Genomic DNA, 21,819 nt, shown 5'->3' on the forward strand with positions numbered 1-21,819 from the left:
GCCCTGTTGAATGGTCTCCGGGTGAAAGAGTGTCTTCCGGTGTGTCAGGCAGAACCAGATGACTGTAGTTACTCTTTGTTTTGCCCTGCTTTTCCTTCGCCAACATCTACCTACCGGTACACGGCTCCCCTTCCTCTACCTCCCAGCAAACAGCGCTTCTGTTAATAACTGTGCAATGAGTTATGTGACAGAAAGAAAAACCTTTTAACCTCCGGGGCCTGTTTCCTTGTCTACAGGATGGGCCCCAGTGGAGTGCAGCAGGAGTGGCGTGGCTCCACACGTCTCTGCAGGAGAGAACCTGGTTTTCTTCAGATGCCTGCCCATTTCCAGTCCCTTTGGGTTCGGGGTAGAATATAGAACATGGCAACCTCGCCAGTCAGCACAGGGGAGTTCTATCAACCCATGATTGGTTCAGGAGAGTCATGTGTCCTGATAGAGTTCAATAAGATAACCTCAGCCGGGTGTGGCGGCGGCACACTCCTTTAATCCCAGCACTCAGGAGGCAGAGGCCAGCAGATTCCTGTGAGCTTGAGGCCAGCCTGGTCTACAGAGCGAGTTCCAGGACAGCCAAGGCTACCCTGAGAAAAACCCTGTCTCAAAAAAAACCAAAGACCAACCAACCAAACAAAATTTAGTGTTTTTGCTGGAGAGGCCGAGACATATTTCATGCTCCCCGGAGGATATGGTACTCAGAGCAGACAGAACTATCACCTGACTACACAGGGAAAGGTTGTGAGGAGATGGCTGAGGGGATAAATTGTTTACGCTAAGCGTGAGGGCCTGAGTTCAGATCTCAGGACATGTGTAAAAATAAATCCAGGTGTGTGGCAAACTGGTGACTCTGGAAGGCAGTGATCAACCACGCTCTCCTGGTGCCTCCCAGTCACAAACTACCTGCTTCTGCACGCCTACCTCAAAGCCGTCTACCTCTCCTAGTCAGCCTCCACAGCTAATGCAGAGAGAGTTCCTGAAACACAAACTCGGCCCTGTCATCCTGGCCTCCAGTCTCCAGGGGACCAACCACGGCCTCAGGATGAAGCTGTCGGCTTGCTCAGTCCCTCTGCCCACCCTTACGTCTGCTGTGGGATAATCTTTTGTACACTGTGGAAATGGTATCACTCCGATTAGTTTACTAAGAAGCTGAATGGCCAAAAGTTAGGCAGGATTTCCAGGCACAGAGGATGCTGGGAAGAAGGGTGGAGTCACAAGAGACACAGAGGAAGCGTGACGTGTAGGAGATGAGATAAGCCATGAGCCACGTGGCAGCACTTAATAGAAATGGGTTAATTTAAGTTCTAAGAACTAGTTAGAAACAAGCCTACGTTATCTGCCAAGCTTTCATAAATAATAAGTCTCCTGTCATAGTTTGGAAGCTGCTGGCAAGATAGGAAAAGACTAGCTACGACACATGTCTGTGCTTTCTCCAGTATCCCGACACAGTATTTCTTTAGCTCTTCAACCTCTCCTCAGGGCTTTAGTGTGTGTCGCCCATAGAGCCTGGAGCATCTTGGGCAATTCATCCAACTGTCACAAATCAATCAGTGACGCTCTGTTCCTTGGCTGCTTATGCCACACACTTCATGTCCACCATTCCTGGGCCCTCCTTGATCTTGTTTCTGTTTTGTATTTGATTATTTGGTTTGTTTGTTTTGTTTTTCAGACAAGGTCTTGCTAAGTAGCCCTAGCTGACCGAGACTTGCTACATAGATCGAGCTGGCCTTGAACTCACTGGCTCTGCCTGCCTCTGCCTCTCAGGTGCCGGAGTTAAAGACACACACCATCATGCCCCCAAGCCCTTGACTTTAATTATTATGAAATCATCCAATCTGAAAACGCTTCAAATATCAAATAATTATCAAATACTTTTGGAGTCCCTCCCCCATTACAATGTTTTGGGGGAGGCAATGCCGGAGCTCAGACCTCCCCACATGCACAAGTCTGCTACCACCGACTTCCCCAGGCCAGACATGCACAGTTCACTGAGGCCTTTGCTGAACTCCCATCCTGGTTCTCTCCCTCCACTGAAGGTGATGCTGTCCTGAATTTCGTATTCACTCCACACTGCCTTGCTACACCACGTGCGTGTGCCCCTAAGCAACACATACAGAAAACACCCCTAAATCCAAACATCTGAAACCAAGATACTCCCAAATATAAAACATTCCGAGTGTTGACATGACATTCTGAGCAAAAAAATCCACGTCTGACTTCAAAGGGGCAGGTTTCAGTCAAATGCAGGTGCATTCACAACAATGGAGAGAGGTGCTCTCAAGACTATGTGTATACGGTGCATATGAAACATAAGGATTTCATGTTTAATAATAATAAAGTCAAGCAGAGGCAGATGGCTTTCTACTGGGTCCTCTGTTTCACTGCAACACCGCCTTGCACGGCTGGTGCCTGTACATCCATTGAGTTGGTAAAGGTCCTACTCAGGGAACCCACTAAGCACAAGGGTCTGCCTAACTTCAGCTTTACACTTGTTGCTAGGTTGTTCGACAAGGTTGTTCTGCCAATTTGCCTTCATTAGTAACTGCTGTTGGAGCCTCTGCCTATTCCTTTTGCTCCTGCCACCCAAAGAAAAGAATCTAAGACCATTAACTTATGCCAAGGTTTCCCAGACTATCCCTCTTCAATCTGCTGCCGCTTGATAATCTGAAGGGCTCCCCTGTCTCCAGCTGTTGGCACTTTGCAAAATCACCAGAATATAGAGGCTAGCAAGAAGCAGCGTAGTGACTCTGGAGGCCCAGATCTGATCGTAGACTGATCTTTCTGGCTGTGCATCTTTGAGCAAGTTACCTCACCTCTCTGGGCTTGTTCCCTTGCCTACAAAATGCAGACACTAGCCATAACCATCAACAGGGAAGCCACAGTGATGCATGGGATACAGGGGGTACCGGGAACTCAGATTACTTCAGCAGCCACAGAGAACCACTAACTCTGTATTCATCAGAGTGGCATTGGTTCTACAACTGAGAGCCTGAGCCAGTTGCTGACACACTGTGATCTACGGCACCCATGAACCAGAGGTTGTAGAGTCATTTTGCTCATATGTGATAAGACTCAGGTAATATCTAAACCACCCCTCTCCTTTCCAGGGTTTCATTCATAGGCAGGCCTTGCCAATGGGGTCTCCAGAACTACATCCTTCTGACCCGGTAACAGCTGGGATTTAAAGGGGTCTCCTGAAAATTCCCAGACCTATCCCACTGCCGCAGGCCACAGGCCCTACCTGAACCATCATCATGCAAGGCAGGAGAGGACCAGCTCACGTCCCAGGACGGAGGGCTGGGTTGCCACCTCTAAACACACACAGAACGGAACTGGGAGAGAGTGGGTCCTGAAGGAGACCCGGATAAAACGCCCAGAACACAGGCGATGGAGCCAGGCCATTCCCACTTCCAGACCCACTAAGCTGGCGTCGCAGTGACGTCTGCAGGTGCTGTCACACAGCGCCACTGAAGCGTGCTGGCTGCGCCTGAACTTCAGCTGCCTTAGCCACTTCGGTGGGGGGTGAGTTATGTTCCCACTATGTGTCTGTGCCAGGCTGGCTTCAAGCTCCTGGGCTTCAGAAATCCTCCCACTCCACCCAGGAGCAGCTGAGACGACCAGTACACACCACTGTGTCTGACTTGCTCAAACCACTTCAGTGACTTCCCTGAGAACCACACAAAAGACAAGAACCGAGATGCCTACCGGGGTCATTGGGGCCAGCCCTGTGCTTTGCAAGTAGAAGGAACAGAGTCAGTGAGGAAGGTCTTGCTGCTGACACACACTCCCCGCCCAGAGGTACCCTGTACCCCTGCTCTGCCACTGTCATATTCAGCTGCACACCCATGAACTATCTGTGGGGAGATACATTCTGAACCCCAGAAGGGCCAGGCTGGGTCAGAGGCCTCACTTAGAAAATGGCTTAGTGACTTAGAAAAGTCACTAAGTCTGCTGTTACTTTCAGTATTTAACCAAGACTGTGGAGAGAGGCCCCTGTGGAGGAGGGAGACCCACAGACAGACAGAGCTATCCAAACACTCTGATGCAGACTTGTACACACACACACACACACACACACACCTAGACCCATAGATCATGTATGTCCACCTTCACAAACATCCCACAAAGAAAAGGACAGCCCTCAACCCAACACTACCTTACCCAGCCTTCCAGGACCCCAAAACCAACAGGGCTGCTGACATCTGTACACATCTGTACTCCCAGCACCAGAAAGGCAGAGGCAGGATGATCACCCACATGTTCAAGGCCAGCCTGATCTTGATACAGCAAGACATGCCCCAAATAAAAACAAAAACCAAAAGGAAGACTTCTGACCATAGGGGCCTTTATTCCATGACAGAGTCAGGCAGAGAACAAGATTCATTCTCAGGGCTTCATCCAAGGTGTAGGAATACTGGGGACATAGACTGGACCCCAAGTAACAATAAGTGAGGGGAGATTCTCAGACTGTTGACAAGGCAGAGGTCAAACGGGACTCCCTTAGAGCCACTCCCAGCTGCCAGTTCCACCTCCCAGCAAGGCTAGTTCCAGGACAGATGGGCTGCAGCTGAAACACAACAGGGCAGGGAGACAGTGAGGGCAGAGTCACTAAGTCATGAAACCACTCAGGTGTCCAGAGCCATACGTGCCTAACAGCTGGAGGTGGCCAGGAAAGCGGTCCTGGAGAGAAGGCCCGCTCACCAGACTCTCAGTGAAGTTCCTGCAGGTTCTCATAGTCGGGAGCTTCCTCTCCCTTCCACTCCCTCTTCTTTCTCCTTCATCTTCACCTCCTGGGACGTCACAGTGGCTGGGAGGGAAAGGCAGAGGGAGATTGGTGTTCAGCCCGCAGGTATGCTCAAGGCAGCTCTCCAAACTCTGTTCCCCCTTCCACTAGGTACCAACACCTGCTCAGCACCGCCCTACGTGCTGCAGCTCCTGGGACACATTGACATACTCCCGGCTCCCGTCTGTGGAGGACAGATCAAGAGGGACAGTCACGGGAAGGGCAAGGACCATGGAAGGGTGGGGAGGGGCTATAGAACATACGTGGAGCACAGAGCCACCTACCCAGAGACGCTTCTGCACTGTCCCCACTCTCAGGAACATTCACGTAGTCTTCACCCGACTCCACTGCAGGTACAGCCTTGCAGTACAGTGATTAAGTGACTAGAAGACCCTCAGGCAGGCACTGCTTCCCAGAAGCCCCCCCTGGTCTCCAGACAGAACCTTCCCCCTGAGGCAGTCCCACAAGCTATTCAGGAAAAGCAAGGGGAGCAGCTTGGGCAAGGACCAAGAAGATGGACAGAGATCCGCTGAACCAGGGCCACCAGGAAATGAAACTACGCCACAGTACGGCTGGGAGCAGGGATCAAAGGAGCTCAGAGGACAGACATCTTGGTGGCATGTGAAGGAGGTGGCACACTTGGTGTCCCGTCTTCATCAGACCTGTCTGGCTACTCAATATTACCAGCCATTGCCCACACCACATCTTCCCGGGCCCACACATATCACTCGCTCTATTACATTGCTTTTTTGGTTTCACAGTTGCCTGGTTTCTGTATTAGCAAGTAGACAAGCGGGGCTTTGGAGCCAAATATCAGGGTTCAAATCCCAGCTCCAGCACCAGCCAGCTATGTAACCTCAGATAAGTTACCTCAACGTTGTTCTATACCTCAGTTTTCTTGTCTGTAGAATAAAGTTCATAACAGGACCTGCCCGCAGGGACTACTGTGCGAATTAAAACAGTAAATTGTAAAATCAAGCCTGCCATACGCGATGTGCTACTAAGTATCTATTCATAAACCTGCTGGGCATGGTGACACAGGCTTGTGGTCCCAGAAGGCTGAGGCAGGTGGTAACTTGAGCTCTGGGTTTACAGACAGAACTGGGTGGGCATCACTATAGCAAGACTATGTCAGTCAATCAATCAGTCACAGAAATGAATGAACGAACCCTTGCATAGTACAGAGACGGAAGAGAAGGGCAGGATGGGGAGGATGTAGTCAGCGGAGCACCCAGGAACTGTGAGGTTTAGTGAGTTCTATGTACTACAAGGGAATAAAGCAGGTCCTCGGTCACCAGCAGCTCCTTTAGTATCTTCGTGTGTGCTATTGCGAATGCACGCACCCCCATGCACCCACGAACACGCAGATGCTTTATCCACTCCACCTCAGGTCCTTGAGATTCGGCCGCCTAGCAATGATCTTTTATCGTTACAATTTGCTGAGCTGATTTACTAATCCCTAACATAATCCAGCAGACAGACCCAAGAAATAAGAGAGGGGATGGATGAAATGGGTGGATGGATGGATGGGACGCATGGATGGAGAATCACTTAAACATTTTCAGGGTACAAGAGAGAAATCAAAAATTAGAAATCTATAATTGGAACCAGAGCCAGATGGAACATGCCTATATCCCAGCACATAGAAAGGCAGAGACAATTGGATCGCTGAGTTAAAGGCCAGATGAGTCTACAAAAGCGAGTTCCAGGGCAGCCGGGGGCTACACAGTGAGATTCTGGCCTCAAACAAACAAAAACCACGCAGGGCCAAGGTATAGACACTATAGTCTAGGGTAAATGCAGAAGGTTTGGTGTTCCTGAATTAAACTACTCCAAAATTCAAAGAATTCCAAAATTCCAAACCTTGTAAGTACTGGTATGATGCCACAAATAGAAATTTCTTCTGCGCCATGAAATTTGGTTTCATGCAAAAGCTTAACTAAATTTTCAATAAACTACTACCTCCAAGGCTAAGCATGGAGGCACACACCTTTAATCTCAGCACCCAGGAGACAGAGACAGGCATCTCTGTGAGTCTGAGGCTAGCCTGGTCCTACATATCGAGTTCCAGAACAACCAGGCTATACAGTGAACCCTGTCTTCAAAAAAGCAAAACAAAACAAATTCTACCTTCAAAAAATATACACATACATACATACACACATATAAGTGTGTATATAAATATATATGGTGTATATAAAACATAAATGAATTAATTCCATGTTTAACCTTGAGTTTCCATCCCCAACAGAATTCATTATATGTGTATAAATATTCCCAAATCGGCATCTAAGATTTTCAGGTAAGGGGATACTCATGCTACAGAGAGAGAAGAGACTGAAAAACTGAAAATCCAACCAAACCCTAAGGAATGTCCCTGAAAGGAGAGGGGGAAGGGAAAGACAAAAAGCAGAAAATGCAGCCCAAGAGGACAAAGACCACATGGTAAGCAAGACAAAGCTTCAGAGGAAGAGAGAGTGTGAGAGAGACAGACAGACAGACCGAGAACAACCTCTAACCAAACTTCTTACGATATATTAGATGATATGCTTCCATGGAACAAGAACAGGGTACTATATAAAAAGAACACTCAGAGCCCAAAAAGAGCTTTCAGGTAAGAGAAGTGAATCTTTCTTTTCTTTTGTTGGGTGGTAGTGCTGCTGCTCTGGTTTTTGAGACAGGGTCTCATTATGTCATCCAGGCTAGCCTCAACAACCCTCCTACCCAGACTCTTGATGCTAGGGTTTATAGTGTGTGCACTCACATCCAGCCAAGAATAAAATTTCAGAGGTAAGAGCTAAGGGAGCTAAGGGAGAATCAGGACATTCAGACAATAGACAAAAAATGATAAGACAAAGAGGTGGAAAGGTGTAAGGAAAAGCCAGGCAATCAGAAGCGAAGAGCAGGAACCAGCATCCTGAAGGAGGAAATGGAAGGGCAGCGATCATCGCAGAAATGAGAGGGAAGCGAGGAGCAGCAGCACATGGCGGAAGGAGGCGGACAGAATCCCTGACTCACTGGAGAAGGCACTGTCCCGGAGGCCAGGGTTGCTGGGCACAGGAGCAGAGGAGACGACGGGAATGGTGGCAGGGGGTGCTGTCCAGGAAGCACCTCTCTGGAAGGAAGGAATGAGGAGGTAAGAAAAGGGGACCCAGCTTCCACTCCCACCCTCTACCTCTCCACTCACAGTGTAGCCCTCATTGGGGTAGTCCATCCGTCCTCCTCGTCGTCGTCCTCATTCTTACTGGCTGGCTCTGTGAGGAACGAGAAGTCAACATGGCCTGGGACAGACCAGCCTCCCCCACCCCGCCCAGTGCCCCAGACCCTAGACCCACCCTGGTTCTCGTAGCTCGCCACACTGTTGGCTTCAAAGAGAGGGAGAGGAAGATGGAGTCAGCGCAGGCTGCACGCCCTCTCCCCATCCCTCTAGCCCTGTGCCCCCTTACCATCATTTGAATCCTGCTGGCAAAATGGCAATCCGATGGGAACCCCAAAGGGCTGTGGGGATCTCCTGGGAAAGTCAAAGGTCAGGGACCAGGTCTAGATAGGACTCTGAGGGTAAGAGGCATTACAACAGGAAAAAGTCACCCACCCCCATCCTAGAAGGTGAGGAGGCACAGTGGATCAGAGGGAGGGAGTTGAGAGGTACTCACAGGTCTGGCTGCATCAGGGGTGGGAAGGAAGCTACAGGAGGATACGAAGTGGCAGTTGTTGGGGGGCTGTTATTTCTGAGGACATAGAACCAAGCTTGAGGGAAGGACTCCAGACATTCCCCCCCACCCATATCAAGGCCTCGAAGGACAGATGTACCCATAAACACCATATCCTAAACAGGCATGGGGGCTCCCACTTTCCCCCAACCCAACCCAGGTAACAGCCCTGCAGACAATCTTAGGGACAAGGCACACTCCCGAGAACCCTCAAGGAAGGCCAAGGACTTACGAGTTGGGTTGATGAAGGTATTGCTTGGGTACAACCTGGCACGAAAAAGGCAGCCTGATACAGGGCCAAGAGGGCCCCCGATCCCGAGCGCTTCATCAGAATAAAGGGAAGGCACAGGGGCATGGGAATGAACACTCACCTCTCTGTGGACACAGTGTCATAGGAAGCTGGAGGAGAGGAGGGCCAACAAGGCAGGATCAGGGTACACTGGGAACAAAGACGCTCAGTCCCATCCTACCCCCCAAGCAGGACGAGGTACAAACAATCAGAGGGAGCCAGGGGCTGGGGAGAGGATCCAATGGGGTAAACCAGCGTCCAATACCCACATCTCCCCCACTTACCTGGCAGCTCACGGCAGCGCAGCACAGGCAGCCAGGAGCGTGACCAAGAAGGGGCAGCAACAGGAGCCCAGCCCCATGGGGGCTCAGAGTGTCTGCTTCCATCTGCAGAGCACCTGGCCCAGGCCCCACTGCACCGCAGCCCCTCCAGGCAGATGGCAGCAAGTGGTGTGGGACTGAGTGTGGCCCCAGCCTGGGATCCAGTGGCAGTTAGCTGTGTCCTTCTTTGGGGCTCAATGACCCCCGCTTCTTGCTGGACTGAGTTGAGATCAGTGTTGGGCCTGTGCCCCAGCTACCAGTGGCGCGATCCCGTGCCCAGCTTACTGCCCCTTTCTTGTTCCCCGCCTGCTTCTCCTCCTCACCACCCCGCGTGCGACAGGAAGCTGTGGTGAAGGCAGGAAATCATCAGGCTCCTCAGCCGGCTGCGCCTGCCCCCTGCCCACTCACCCCCACCAGTTGTGGGAAGGGGGAGGAGGGCAGCGGGACTAAGTGAAGGAAGGGGTCCGAGGCTGCAGGACGAGGCAGCCCCTCTGCTAGGGAGACAGGTGCCAGCTGGGCCGGCTGTGGCCTCCCCATCCCTGGAGGGGAGACTCTGCTAGTGGACTGTGGAAAGCAAGGACAGCACTGCCCCCACCTTGCAGGCTTGCCTCTGGGAGATCAACTTCCAGGGGACCACAGTGAGTCACGTCACACCGAACCAACTCACTCAGAAGAGAGCGGTCCTCCTTCTAGATCGCCCAGCCCCGAAGACATGGACTCACCACAGGGGTGACCCGACTGCCCTGGTAAGTTCCTGAGGCTACAGACTTCCCTGAAACCAATGGCACCCACAGAGAGACAAGCAGTCGTCACAGTCTGCTTACAAATTTTATCCGTTACAAATAGCACCAAACTCCTTGGGTTGCCCTAATAGACAGGAAACCCCCCCCATTTCTGGAGCCCCCATCTCTTCCCTGGCTGCCCATGTAATGGTCTGGGAGCTGGGCAAACATATATCCCAAGCTTCCTCCTCGGAACTGGATCTGTTGAGGGCTTCTGCCTGGGCACCTCCCGGGGTGGGCCCAGGGCCTGTTGCACCTGGTGGCTGGATGGGCAACAGCTCCTCAGATGAGAACGCTGGACACGGGGACACGTGTAGAACGGCCTCGCTGAGGGACCGACAATCCTGTCATCTGAAGGCCCTGTCTCCCCTGCAACAACCTGATGGGAGAGGGTCAGAGCCAAGGCCAATCAGATAAGAGTCAGCAAGGGGGACAGGTGACAAACGGGCCGAGGGGCAAAGATGAGACAGCAGTGAGAGCCCTCGGAAGCCCGATACACTCTTAGACAGACTCAAAGCTGAGTGGGTGGTACTCTTGACCCTGGCAGGTGGCTGGTGGCTTGGGCCTGGTTGATGGGACAGTCTGAGTGGTGGGAGAGCTGTGAACTAAGAGATGTGGGGGTGCAGACGTGTGAGTAATGGATGTGACAGACTGACAGGCAATACGTGAGTGTGGGCTGACCGTGCCCCCACTGACCCTGCACGTGGAGTTGAGCCCGCCGGCGGTCATCCCCGCAATGACATAGCAGTGCCCAGGAAAGCCGCGCCACCCAGTGCCCCAACAAAAAGCACAGAGCATGAGTGAAAACTGCAGGGGCCCGGAACTCGGACAAGAAGGAAGCGGGCCAGCTCCGTCGGAGGCGGTCTGAATCTGTGGGGACAAAGAGTCAGAGACCCAGGAATGGAGAGCCCTGAACACCAAGAAAATGAAAAATGGAGCCTAGAAAGACCCTGTTTGGGCCACAGAGTGAGACCCACAGCCCCAAAGGTAAAACCTTTACAAAACTCCCTTCCCATCCTCCAGAGGGGCACTAAGGGGAAAGTAACCACAGGTGGACTATTGCCTAACGAGGCCAGACTACCCCATCCACCTAGCCTCCTGTCACCAGCCACCTGCCAGGCTAGGGAGTGCCAGATCCCCAACAGCATCCCATCCCGGTCAAGGATAGTACTCACTAGACCAATGAGGTAGGGCTCCCAGCATCACCCAGCAAATGGGATAGCACGATCTGGAAGGCCTCAGCAGTGGAGGCGTCGAGTGGGGGATCACCACATACTGGGGAGAGGGGAACTCAAGTAGGGGTCCCAGGAAAACCAAGAACAAAGCCCACTATAAGCCCAAGGCAAATTTGTCACTGAGGTCAGGATGAGGCAGACACAGGACAAGGCAGCCCAGAGGCCCCTCTGTGACTGGGACTCTGAAGTACACATGCAGCTGAGATTTGAGGGGAAAGGCCAGAATTCGGAACAAGTGCCACTTTCTGACCCTGATCCCTGCTCCCTTCAGCCTCTGCCCAGTTTACTCACCAGTAGGATGTCAGCCACGATGGCCCAGTTCATGGACAGCAGGGTCTCCCCAATAAAGATAAAAATCTGGAGGGCAGAAGTGGGAGCGAGTCACATGACCAGGCTTACTTATCCACCAACTCTCTTAGTTCCCATGGCGCCCCACAAGGCAGGTGCTAGCTCCCTGTACCACCCACTTTACACCTGAGGAAACAGCGAGGTTGGCTTTGCCAGTCGCACCCCAGCAGGGAAGGCCCAGGGTTGGGATTTGAAAGAAGGCATTCCACCTTCAGCCTGCTCTGAACTACTCTGCTGGCTGATTCTGCACATGGAGTTAGCTGCCGGCGGTCACCCTAAACGGACACGGCAGTGCCCAGGAAGGCCAGACTGCCCTCCTGCCCCGTGCAAAGATATCCGCTAGACCCCTGGTATCCGACTCACTAGGTGGCCACGATGCTGCCTCGGGCACAGGCCAAGGACAGGAAGAGGAAAGGGCGCAGAGCCCAGGAGGCCAGCTGCACAGACCAGTGGGTCGGCCGTGGGTTAAGCGGCGAAGACGGCGCTGATCTCCACACCCCAGGCCCACACCCAGAACTCCAGTCAGGCACGTGATAGTCCAAAGATGAGACTAGGGTTAAGCCCAAAGATGAGACTCCCTCCCTGGCATACTCTTGCTGTAGGGGCATAGGAGCTACTCCCTCTCCTGTAAGGTCCTGAACCCAGCGAGGACAGTCCACCCCAACTGCCCTCAAACCCAAACCCATTCCACACAGAACCCCGGGGCCGCTGTTTACCACCCTCATCACACGGGTTCTCAGAACCAGAAAACCGAGACCCAAGAGTGGAGTCAGGACTCAAACCCTCCCGGCCCAGGCCAAATCCCCTGATATACCGCCCCCCCCAACACACACACACACACACACACACACGCAACTCACCCACAACCCCTCCCACGCACCTGTCAGAAGACGAGCATGAGTCTCCAGGAAGACAGGGCAGGGGTCTCTCCCAGAACAACACGGGAGCGCAGCAGGAACGCTGGGCCCAGAGAGCCAGGGAGCCCGTGACGAAGGCCACAGCAGTGAAGCCGAGGGAGGACAGGACGAAACTAGGACTGGGGACATTGGGAGGAAGTCAGACCCACGGGGGTGCCCTCTCCTCCTCCCTGGCTTATTCTGCTGTCAGAAGTTGGATGTGACCTATGCGCGTAACTCAGACAAATGCCTCAAGACAGCAATGCCTGCGTCCCTGGCCCTAAATATGGCCTCCTGGCAGGATGCAAAACCTGGCCTGTTTAAAACTTCAGCCCCCATGGAGGCCCCCGATGTGGAAGAAAGGGATCAACTCACTTTCGTGCCAGCGCCTTCAGATCTGCCCACCATGAGGTGGGGCTTAGGGGCGGTGAACCCGAGTGCCGCTCCACAGCTCCTCTCGGGGGCTCCTGTACCACCAGGAACAGCAGCAGAACAGCCACCACCCCCAGACCTGGTGTCACCTGGGGAAAGAACAAGCTTTGGGATGCAGGGCAGGGGTATGCTGAGCCCCTGGGGCCAGGAGGAGCGAGGAGGACAGACAGCTTAGCTCCCTAGGTCTGAAACTCCATAAGGGCTGGTTTAGAAAAGTTGGGACTGAGACTTGGGAAGGTTTGCTTCTGGGGACACCCTATTTTTACAGGCCTAGATTTACTTCTTTTTTGGTCACAGCACCCTGATTTTGTTTCAGGGGCCCCCATCTTACTCCACATGGTTCAGACTGATCCAAGGTCTAACCAAAAGGGCTGTTAATCTCCTGCCTTCCGTAACTGGTTACATAATGGACACATGACCCAGGCTCATCCAATCAGAGACCATCTCATGACTGTTGTTCAAGGAGCTGAGGTGCCCAAGATGCTCAGTTAAAAAACAACCACTTGGGGGCTGGAGAGATGGCTCAGAGGTTAAGAGCATTGCCTGCTCTTCCAAAGGTCCTGAGTTCAATTCCCAGCAACCACATGGTGGCTCACAACCATCTGTAAAGGGGTCTGGTGCCCTCTTATAGCCTGCAGGCATACACACAGAATATTGTATACATAATAATTAAATAAATATTAAAAAAAAAAACCACTTGGGTTTTGTTTGTTTGTTTTCAAGACAAACTTTGGAGTCCATCCTGGAACTAGCTCTTGTAGACCAGGCTGGCCTTGAACTCACAGAGACTTGCCTGCCTCTGCCTCCCCATTGCTGGGATTAAATAGTTTAGTGTAGGGAAAAGGAAAGTTAAAACAAAACATGAGCGAATCCAGTGGTGGCATGGGAGTCCCGGGTCAGCTTCACTGTCCACCAGGAAAGCTACTACTGCAGCTAATTTTGCAGCTTGCAGCTTTACACCTACGAGGGAGGCTTTTGGCTCCCTACTGAGGACCAGACTTGTTGCAGGCTCAGCACAGTTAGCACAGCCACAAAAAGGGAAAGTATGGGGCCAGTGAGCTGGCTTAGTGAGTAAAGGGTCTTGCAGCCAAGCCGGACCACCTGAATTTAATCTCCAGGACCTTTGGCTGAAGGAGAAAACCAACTTCCAAAGTTGACCTGACTCCTTCAGGCATGCATACATACACACACGTTTTTGTTTTGTTTTTTTAAGAGTTTAAAAAGTGAACAATGACGATCAGAAAGGGAGGCCAGCAAGAATGTGGCTGACTCCCCAAACTATGACCAGACTCACCCGCAAAGCCCAATGCCAGTCTCCAGCCACATCCTTCACTTTGGAGCCTGCAATGTAACCTAGACCACTGTGGGAAGGCAAAGGGCAAAGAGGGTACAAGCTGTCAGTCAAACGCCCCACCAAGCCCCTGCCCCTCACCAGGCCCACGGTCTACACACCTGCCCACGGGAATAGCGAAGTAGAAGACGCTGAGCATCCGACTCCGCTGGTCTGCCACGAAGAGGTCGGCGATCAGAGTGGGCGCAATGGTGGAGTAACTGGCCTCCCCGACCCCCACCAGGCCCCGGGTCAGGAGGAGCAGCCAGAAACGCTGGGAAAGGAGACATGGGGGAGGTGGCATCCCACCCTGGAGCCAGCCTCCCAGGAGACATCTCCAGCTAGTGCTGGAGAGGCAGCAGGGACGGCGAGAGGCCTGGGTTGAGAATCACACAGACCTGGCTGGAATCCTGGCTCCACTTACTAGCTGTGACTTTGAGAAAATAACTTAACCTCTCTGAGCCTCAGTTTCCTCATCTGCAAAAGGGGAACAACAACAGTTTGTTCACATCGATACTGTGAGGGCTTCGCACTCATTAGGTGCAAAATCAGTCTTGGGTTTCTACTGTTCCCTCCCACCCATGACCCCCCCCCCATGGTGAATAATGATCTTAACTGGGGGCTGTCTGCTTACCAAAGGCACCTGGTGCCAAGGCCAGGGTGCATGATTACCTGAGGGCACTAGGGCCTGGGGCTGAGGACGGCAGATGGGAAGATTTCAAAGACACAGAAAAGCATCTGCCAGGGAACTGGGAGGGAACCCCGTGGCATCATGTGTGTTCAGAGTTTTTGGAAGGAAGAAGTGGGTCATTGTGTCAGAGTCTCCCCAGAGATCCGACAAGGACGGGCCAGGAGAGCCACATGAAGCAACCAGAACGCCGTTGTCGACAGCCAACAGAGCAGCAGGGGCAGCCCTTGAGGGTGGGTGAACTGGGGAAGTGACAGCTGCCCCCGGCTGCTCTCTCACCCACATTAGCGCCAGGCTTAAGAGGAAACCCAATACCAGGAAGGGAGAGGACAGTGCACAGAGATCAGCGGTGAAGTGTTTAGGTGTGCAGTGGGAGAGTTAGGGGACGAGCCAAATGGTGAGTGGAAGAAAGTTCTAGAAGAAAAGCGAATAGGATAGAGTTGGGCAGGATAACCCAGGCAATGGAAGAGTGTACGGTGGCACAGATCACGGAAACTCTAGATGTCCCCCACACTCAGTTCAAAATGACTCAGAGAGCAACAGCAATATTGATGGGGAATGGGGAGAAAGTTCAGCACCTCACCTCTCTGGGAATGAAGGATGACCCCAGCGTCACCAGGGACCAGAAGGCAATGCCCCCGCACATGAGGTACTTCCGATTGTACCTGTCACCCAGGTAGCCGAACACTGGTGCCAACACCATATAACTGGAGATGAACACTGGGGGAAGAGCAGAGAGTCACAGCCCAGTCCTGGTCCCTTACTGCCCGCCCCCCATTCCAGTTAGGGAGCAGGGTAGAGGAATGCCTAAAGACAGTCCCCAGGCCACCTGCACAACCTCCCATAGAGAATGCAGCATCCAGCAGATAGGCCCCACCCTTCTACCCAGCCTGAAACAAAATCCACGCTCCACACCGCACTCACTATGTCCTATCTAATCCAGTCTCTGTACCTTCATGACAACTGCCAAGATCGATACCACATTAGGGTTCGGCACTCAGTGTCCCCTCTATAGGGACCATTTTCATTTGTCCTGAGCGTCACAAAACTCAACTGCTTCAAATTCCAACCCAGACGCATACCAGACTATCATACATCCAACCCAGACACACACCAGACTACCATACATCCTGACCCCATTTTCCTTTCTTTTTTTTCCCCAGGTGGAGGGAAGCTCACTATGGACACAGGCTGCACTGAGCTCACAGGGGTTCGCCCGGCCTTTGCCTCCCAAGTGCAGGGATTAAAGGCGTGCGCCGCCACACCTGCTCCAGGCTTTCTTTCACACTCAGCCATCTGAAATTATCACAGTCCCCTGAGGCACAGGAGGATGTCCGCTCCTGTAGGGGCCACGACTGGGAGTCTCATTTAATTCACAACCTAGCACAAAGCAGGTGTTCAAGTCACCTGTGTTGAACGAAAAGAGAGTAAATGAAGCCAGCTAGGGGATCTGCTTCTCCTCTAACTCAACACCACCTTGACCTAAGACCTTATTCTCACTTCTCCGCACTAAGTACCCCCCAGTTCCTCATCGGCCTGGAGTAGGGAAACAAACACTTCAATTCCCGTTCACCTATCCACTCATGTGACCCTGGGCAAACCCTGATTCTTCTCACCCTCCGAGTTTGCTTATGAAAATACAGGTAACTCCATCGACTCCCTGTGCAAAGCAGGAAGAACGCTACTCCTCAGCCGATGGAAGGGTAAGAAGGCAAGAATGCCTTGCCAAAGTCCCTTTAGGGCTACTACCACTTCTAAGGTTCACCACTAGGCCCTGGCACATAGTAGGTTCTCAGAAAGAGAGGAAGGAAGGAAATGAAGACTTCACTCACAGCAAGAACTCTTGCTATTATTTACTGGTGCCTGCTATGTGCCACGCATGGCATTTCTTAGTCCTCGCACCCGTCCAAAGAATTAGCCCATTTTATTACTGGCTTGGGGCTTAGAGAAAGTGAGCGTGTTGCCTCCCATCGCACAGTAAGTTAAGTACCTGGCTGGCTCCCTCTGTCCCAGCTCAGCTAGACAGTCCTAGAGCAGTCAAGGTCATTGCCTCCACGAGCTCTGGCCAATAAGCCCTAACTAGGCAAACCTGCAGGGATGTAGGCCCAGCTGAGGCAGCGAATGGCCGGTGGTTGTGTGAGCAAAACCCTCACTCACCAGTCTGGATGAGGCCAGAACTGCTATCTCCGATGCTGAAGAACTGCTCGATGTCTGGGAGAACGCCTGGAAAGAAAAATCTCAGGATGAGCACGGAGAGGAGACCCCATCCTGGAGAACTGCTCCCATGCCCATGTCCCTTCTTCCGAATGGCAGTGCATACCAGCCACGGTGAAGCGGTCCATGTAGTTCAGGAGGTTGATGTAACACAGCACAGCCACTATCAGGGTCGAATGGCCCTGAGACAAACCAGTGATGCGCTGCAGGCCCTCGCGGTCCGGAATCTCGGGCTCCCCGGACTTAGGATTCCCCATGGGCCCTGGCATTCCCGGGTGGCCAGGCGCTGGCCCGTCATCTGGGTCATCAGCTTGGCTGAGGAACGGCGCCGTGTCGGACCCTGCCATGGTTCCAGGAGAATGCAACCTCCCACGCTCCGGTCCCACCTCCGAAGGAAGGAGGTTGGCGAAAGGACGGCGAGGAGGATAGCCCACAGCCGGCTAGGAGCGTGCTCCGATGCACAGAACAAAACTGTGGAGAGCCCTGGCCTTCGTCATTCCCTCTGGTCCCGATAGAGGAGAGGACGCGTGAGACGCAGGTGACGTTGGGGACAGGAGCAAGAAGACGAGGATTCAGTCGCCCTTCCCACGCTGATGCTCTCCTCACCCCGGGAAGGAGCGAGCCACACTTGCTGTCGCTCAGTCCCGGCGTTGCACCACGGCCGCCGCCATGTTACCCCAGAGTAGGTCATGTGACACCGGAGCCCGACCGGAGAAAGTCACCCGGTGCAAGGATTAAGCACGTGACGCGCAGCTGACTACGGAAGCCTCCAAGGCTTTTTGGGCTCCTGCACACAGCCAAGCACCATGGCAACCCGACGCTTGTTCCCACTTTCACCAGAAGTCTCTAGGAGGCATCGCAAGTTGGCAAAGCCTTGGATGGAATGCCCATTTATCCTGTTTCTTGTCATCACACAAGATAGATCACAAAGGTTTGGAAATAATACATCTCTACAGATGCTAGTGAGAAGTTCCCGCTTTCTTCTTCGGTGACTGGCTGATGTCTTCATTGCTCAGTAATTGTTGGATGGATACGAACGGCTGCCCACTTTTATTTCCCAACCATAAGCTTTTACTGTGGACACTTGGATTCCTACAAAGTCGGACGTGATGGTGCACGCCTTTAAGTCCCAGAAGGCAAAGAAGTCTTTGCAGCTTCAGGGCCAGCCTGGTCTACAAAGCCAGTTCCAGTACAGCCAAGGCTACAGAATGAGAACCTCCTGCCTCAAACAGAAGATTCCTGTAAAGTAGAAGGAAGAGGACACACCAGCTATGGCCTCAAAGAGTTTTTCTCCAGCAACCAAGACTGGAGTCCTCGCGCCCTCTGGTGTCTCTCCTGTAGGACAGGCAGAGGCTCAGAACCAAAGAACTGCAGCGCCCTACATGGGAAGCCAGGCGGTGAAGGCACAAGCCTTTAATTTCAGCCCTTGTAAGGCAGAAGCAGGTGGGTCTCTGAATTCGAGGCCAGCCTGGTCTACAGAGCAAGTCCATTACAGCCAGGGCTAAACAGAGAAACTCCACCACGAAAAAACAAAAACAAACAAACAAAAGACAATCTCCCCTGGGTGTAGTGGCTCAAACCTTTAATCCCAGCGCCCAAGGCACAAGGGTTTTTTTGTTTTGTTTTGTTTTTTAGTTGTTTTTTATTTTCTTCCAAAGTTTCTCTATCCAGACTGTTCTGGAACTCACTTTTTAGACCAGGCTGGCCTCGAACTCACAGAGACCCTCTGTCTCCAGAGTGCTGGGATTAAAAGTGTGTTCCACCACCCGCACAATGCTTGTTTTTCTTACTCTACGTACATTCTGAATAAAAATTGCTATAATCCTATAGTAATCCCACTTTGTGATCCCACTTCCAGAACTGGGATGTAATTCAGTTGGTAGCATATTTGCCTAGCACAGGGGAGACCTGGGTTCAATTCTCCAGTATCTCACAAGCCAGGCCAGTGGCAGGATCCAGGGAAGGAGGATTGAAAATTCAAAATGGTCCTTGATACATAGCTATAGTAAATTCAAGGTGAGTTTTGGGTACATAAGACCCAGTCTCAAAAAAAATTAAAAGTAATTAAAAACAAAGAAGTTTGAGGGCTTGGGGACTAGACTGTATTGAGTTATAAAGCAGCCTGGACTAGATGATGGTGGTGGTGTGATGGTATGATAAAGAAGAGAGAGCGATAAAGCTCAAAATATGTGAGGGTCAGCAAGATGGCTCAGAAGAGAAAGTACTTGCTGCCAAGACTGACAACCTGCGTTCCATCCCTATGACCCAAGGGGAAGAAGAAAACGGACTGCCGCAAGCTGTCATACATGTGCCATGGCAGGCACACAAAATAAAAATGTAATAAATAAAAAATTTACAATGGCTGGGCAGTGGTGGCGTATGCCTTTAATCCCAGCACTCGGGAGGCAGAGGCAGGCGGATCTCTGTGAGTTCGAGACCAGCCTGGTCTACAAGAGCTAGTTCCAGGACAGGCTCTAAAGCTGCAGAGAAACCCTGTCTCGAAAAAACCAAAAAAAAAAAAATTACAATGCTGTTAAATAAGTAGCTGAACACAATAGACCGCATACTGTCTTCCCCAATGTATATGAAAATCTGGTGACTGGAGACGCCTATTGTCCCCCATGCTCAGGAGGCTGAGGCAGTGGATCGCTTGAGCCCAGGAATCTGAAGCCATCTGGGCTATCTAATGAGTCTCTGTCTCAATAAACCGATATTAAAATCAAATTTACATCTGAGAAAAGTTGACACTCAGTTACAGGTAGATGGAAGAGGGTTAGGAGGGAAGCAGCAGCTTACGTCACTACACTACAGACAGGACATGGAATGAAGAGGGACAGAAGGGCACTGATCTGAGAACTGAGACAATGAAGTTCGAAACTAATTAGAAGCTAGCCTAGGCTACATATCAAAACCCCATTGTCAGGTGCTGGTGGTGCACGCCTTTAAACCCATCACTGGGGAGGTGGATGCAGGTAGATCTCTGTGAGTTCAAGGCCAGCCTGGTCTACAGAGCAAGTTCTAGGACAGGCTCCAAAACTACAGAGAAACCCTGTTTCAAAAAGCAAAGACAGAATCAAGGGGTGGTGGGGGGGTCAGTCATGGAGACGTAATGAAGATGAAGCACTTCCAGCCTGCTTGGGACCCCAGGTGCCATCCTAAACATCACAGAGCAACAGCCTGAGTGAGGGCTTGGTTTCCATCCTCTGTACAAAAAGGAGCAGGGGTGACACATTATTTCTGGCTCACTCACTGAGATGGTGGCGGTGGGGTTCTCTGAGCAAACTTTTGGGAGGCAACTGCGTGTGAGATCATGAACGGCGGGCTAGACATTGTTGAAAAGAAGTAGAGGAAGCTACAGCCTTGTGTCACGCTAAGGTGGGACAAGATGAGCCCATGGCTGGGCGGTGGTGACGCACGCCTTTAATGCCCGGGGAGGAAGAGGCAGACAAATCTCTGTGAGTTCAAGGCCAGCCTGGTCTACAAAGCAGATGCCAGAACTGTTACACAGAGAAACCTTGTCTTGAAAAATCACACACACACACACACACACACACACACACACACACACACACAATGAGGTGGCCAGCTCTTCAGGAGCTCTAAAAAGAACAAACGTCTGAGTTAGAGAGGACAGTAGGAGCCAGAGAGATGGGAGATTGTAAAATTGTAAGGGTGCATAAGAAAAGGCAAACTAACCAGCGTGGTGGCACCTACGATCCCAGCCCCGGGAGGCTGAGACAGAAAGATCTTGAGTAGAAGGCAGCCTGGGTTACATAGAAAAACTCTGTCAAGAGGACTGTGGGGTTTTCTCAAAGATTTCTAATTTCTGGTATTTAAGGACTGGGTGTGAAGGAAGATGGTATGGAAGGAAAAAACCAAAGTGCCATGAGCATTTCCCTGCCTGCGGGATCATTCCCGCAGGGCCACACCTGCTCTGGCTGCAGAGAGCCACTAGCACATAGCCCGGATCTGTCTTCTGTTCAGCAGATACCTTTTGTTTTTTGTGTCCTATGTGAATCTGGTCTGAAAATTTTCCCAAAGGTGCAAAGCCTATGCAAAACTTGGTTAGAAAACTGCAGTATTTTCTTATGGAGAATTTACACTTGGCTTTGTCCCTTTGGAAGCTTCCTCGGGATGTTTTAAGGATGTGGAAATCAACTTGCTAAAGTATAAATTGGAAAACAATAAAAGAAGCCCTGGATGAAGGGAAAACAGTTCAATACTTAGAAAAGGATCCACCCGGCAGCCAAGAAAGGCTAAATTCATTCTTCAGGTGCCTCTGTGTCTTCTTTCCACAGACCCGCGTGAACACCCACGCTGCAACAACCCCGAGTTCTCATCAGAGACAGGCATCCCAGGCTGATCAGAGTCTCCTCAGAGTCTCTGGTCCGGACCACATGCTCCAATGCCAGCTCCTGCCCTCCCCGCTCCCGATTTTATTTCATGAGTATGAATGTTCTGCCTGCATGCGTGTGCCTGATGCCCTCAGAAGTCTGAAGAGGACGTCGAATCCTTGGAACTGGAGTTAACTGGTGATTGTTAAACCACCACGTGGGTGCCAGGAATTGAACCAGAGTCCTCTGCAAGAGCTACAAGTGTCCTTAACCACTGAGTAATCCCTTGAGCTCCCCACCTACTTCCTTTTTTTTTTTTGAGATGAGGGTCTGACTATGTCACTATGGCTGGCCTGGAACTTGATAGAACAGGATGGCCTTGAACTCACAGACATCCTCCTACCTCCAATTAAAAGTGTGTGCCGCCCATTTGGCCTTTCATCTAAAAAAAGTGGTTGGTTTCTTTT

At 51.7% G+C, this 21,819-nt stretch overlaps 2 protein-coding genes across 4 annotated transcripts; both read right to left on the reverse strand.

Annotated features, from left to right (window-relative positions):
- Positions 1-5,053: 5,053 nt before the first annotated feature.
- Positions 5,054-9,959, reverse strand: Lat (linker for activation of T cells). Of its 3 annotated transcripts, XR_005286301.1 has the most exons (7): positions 9,058-9,959; positions 8,856-8,883; positions 8,717-8,751; positions 8,428-8,502; positions 8,221-8,285; positions 8,110-8,139; positions 7,591-8,028 (listed from the first exon to the last, which is right to left on the reverse strand). XR_005286301.1 is itself a non-coding variant. In XM_038338087.1 (4 exons), the coding sequence occupies exons 1-4, from the start codon at positions 8,595-8,597 to the stop codon at positions 7,958-7,960; spliced, it is 336 nt and encodes a 111-aa protein (XP_038194015.1). In that variant the 5' UTR covers positions 8,598-8,710; the 3' UTR covers positions 7,591-7,957. The 3 variants fall into 3 exon arrangements, 1 of the variants encoding a protein (XP_038194015.1); XR_005286300.1 differs by lacking the exons at positions 8,717-8,751; positions 8,856-8,883; positions 9,058-9,959 and adding an exon at positions 5,054-5,121 and having other exon boundaries at positions 7,793-8,028; positions 8,428-8,710; XM_038338087.1 differs by lacking the exons at positions 8,717-8,751; positions 8,856-8,883; positions 9,058-9,959 and having other exon boundaries at positions 8,428-8,710.
- A 91-nt stretch (positions 9,960-10,050) lies between these two features.
- Positions 10,051-18,480, reverse strand: Spns1 (sphingolipid transporter 1 (putative)). Its single transcript, XM_038343095.1, is given in 23 exon segments — positions 10,051-10,211; positions 10,213-10,244; positions 10,572-10,602; positions 10,604-10,660; positions 10,662-10,688; positions 10,690-10,745; positions 11,047-11,070; positions 11,073-11,136; positions 11,139-11,150; positions 11,402-11,504; positions 11,822-11,874; positions 11,876-11,924; positions 11,926-11,995; positions 11,998-12,008; positions 12,339-12,376; positions 12,378-12,424; positions 12,427-12,494; positions 12,730-12,875; positions 14,081-14,147; positions 14,239-14,390; positions 15,388-15,524; positions 16,962-17,027; positions 17,125-18,480. Coding segments are annotated over 23 exon segments (1,605 nt in total). The 5' UTR covers positions 17,366-18,480; the 3' UTR covers positions 10,051-10,157.
- Between the last annotated feature and the right edge of the window lie 3,339 nt (positions 18,481-21,819).

This window comes from Arvicola amphibius, chromosome 1 (genome assembly GCF_903992535.2).
Source record: "Arvicola amphibius chromosome 1, mArvAmp1.2, whole genome shotgun sequence".
NCBI lineage: Eukaryota > Metazoa > Chordata > Mammalia > Rodentia > Cricetidae > Arvicola > Arvicola amphibius.

What these genes read in the sequence shown, in the direction of transcription:
- Lat (XM_038338087.1), bottom strand. Translation starts at nt 8,597, where the DNA reads ATGGTGTTTATGGGTACATCTGTCCTTCGAGGCCTTGATATGGGTGGG. An exon ending in CCAGCAGGATTCAAATGATG is followed by an intron (nt 8,140 to 8,220) that starts GTAAGGGGGCAC and finishes CTCTCTTTGAAG; the next exon opens with CCAACAGTGTGGCGAGCTAC. An exon ending in GGCGAGCTACGAGAACCAGG is followed by an intron (nt 8,029 to 8,109) that starts GTGGGTCTAGGG and finishes CGTTCCTCACAG; the next exon opens with AGCCAGCCAGTAAGAATGAG.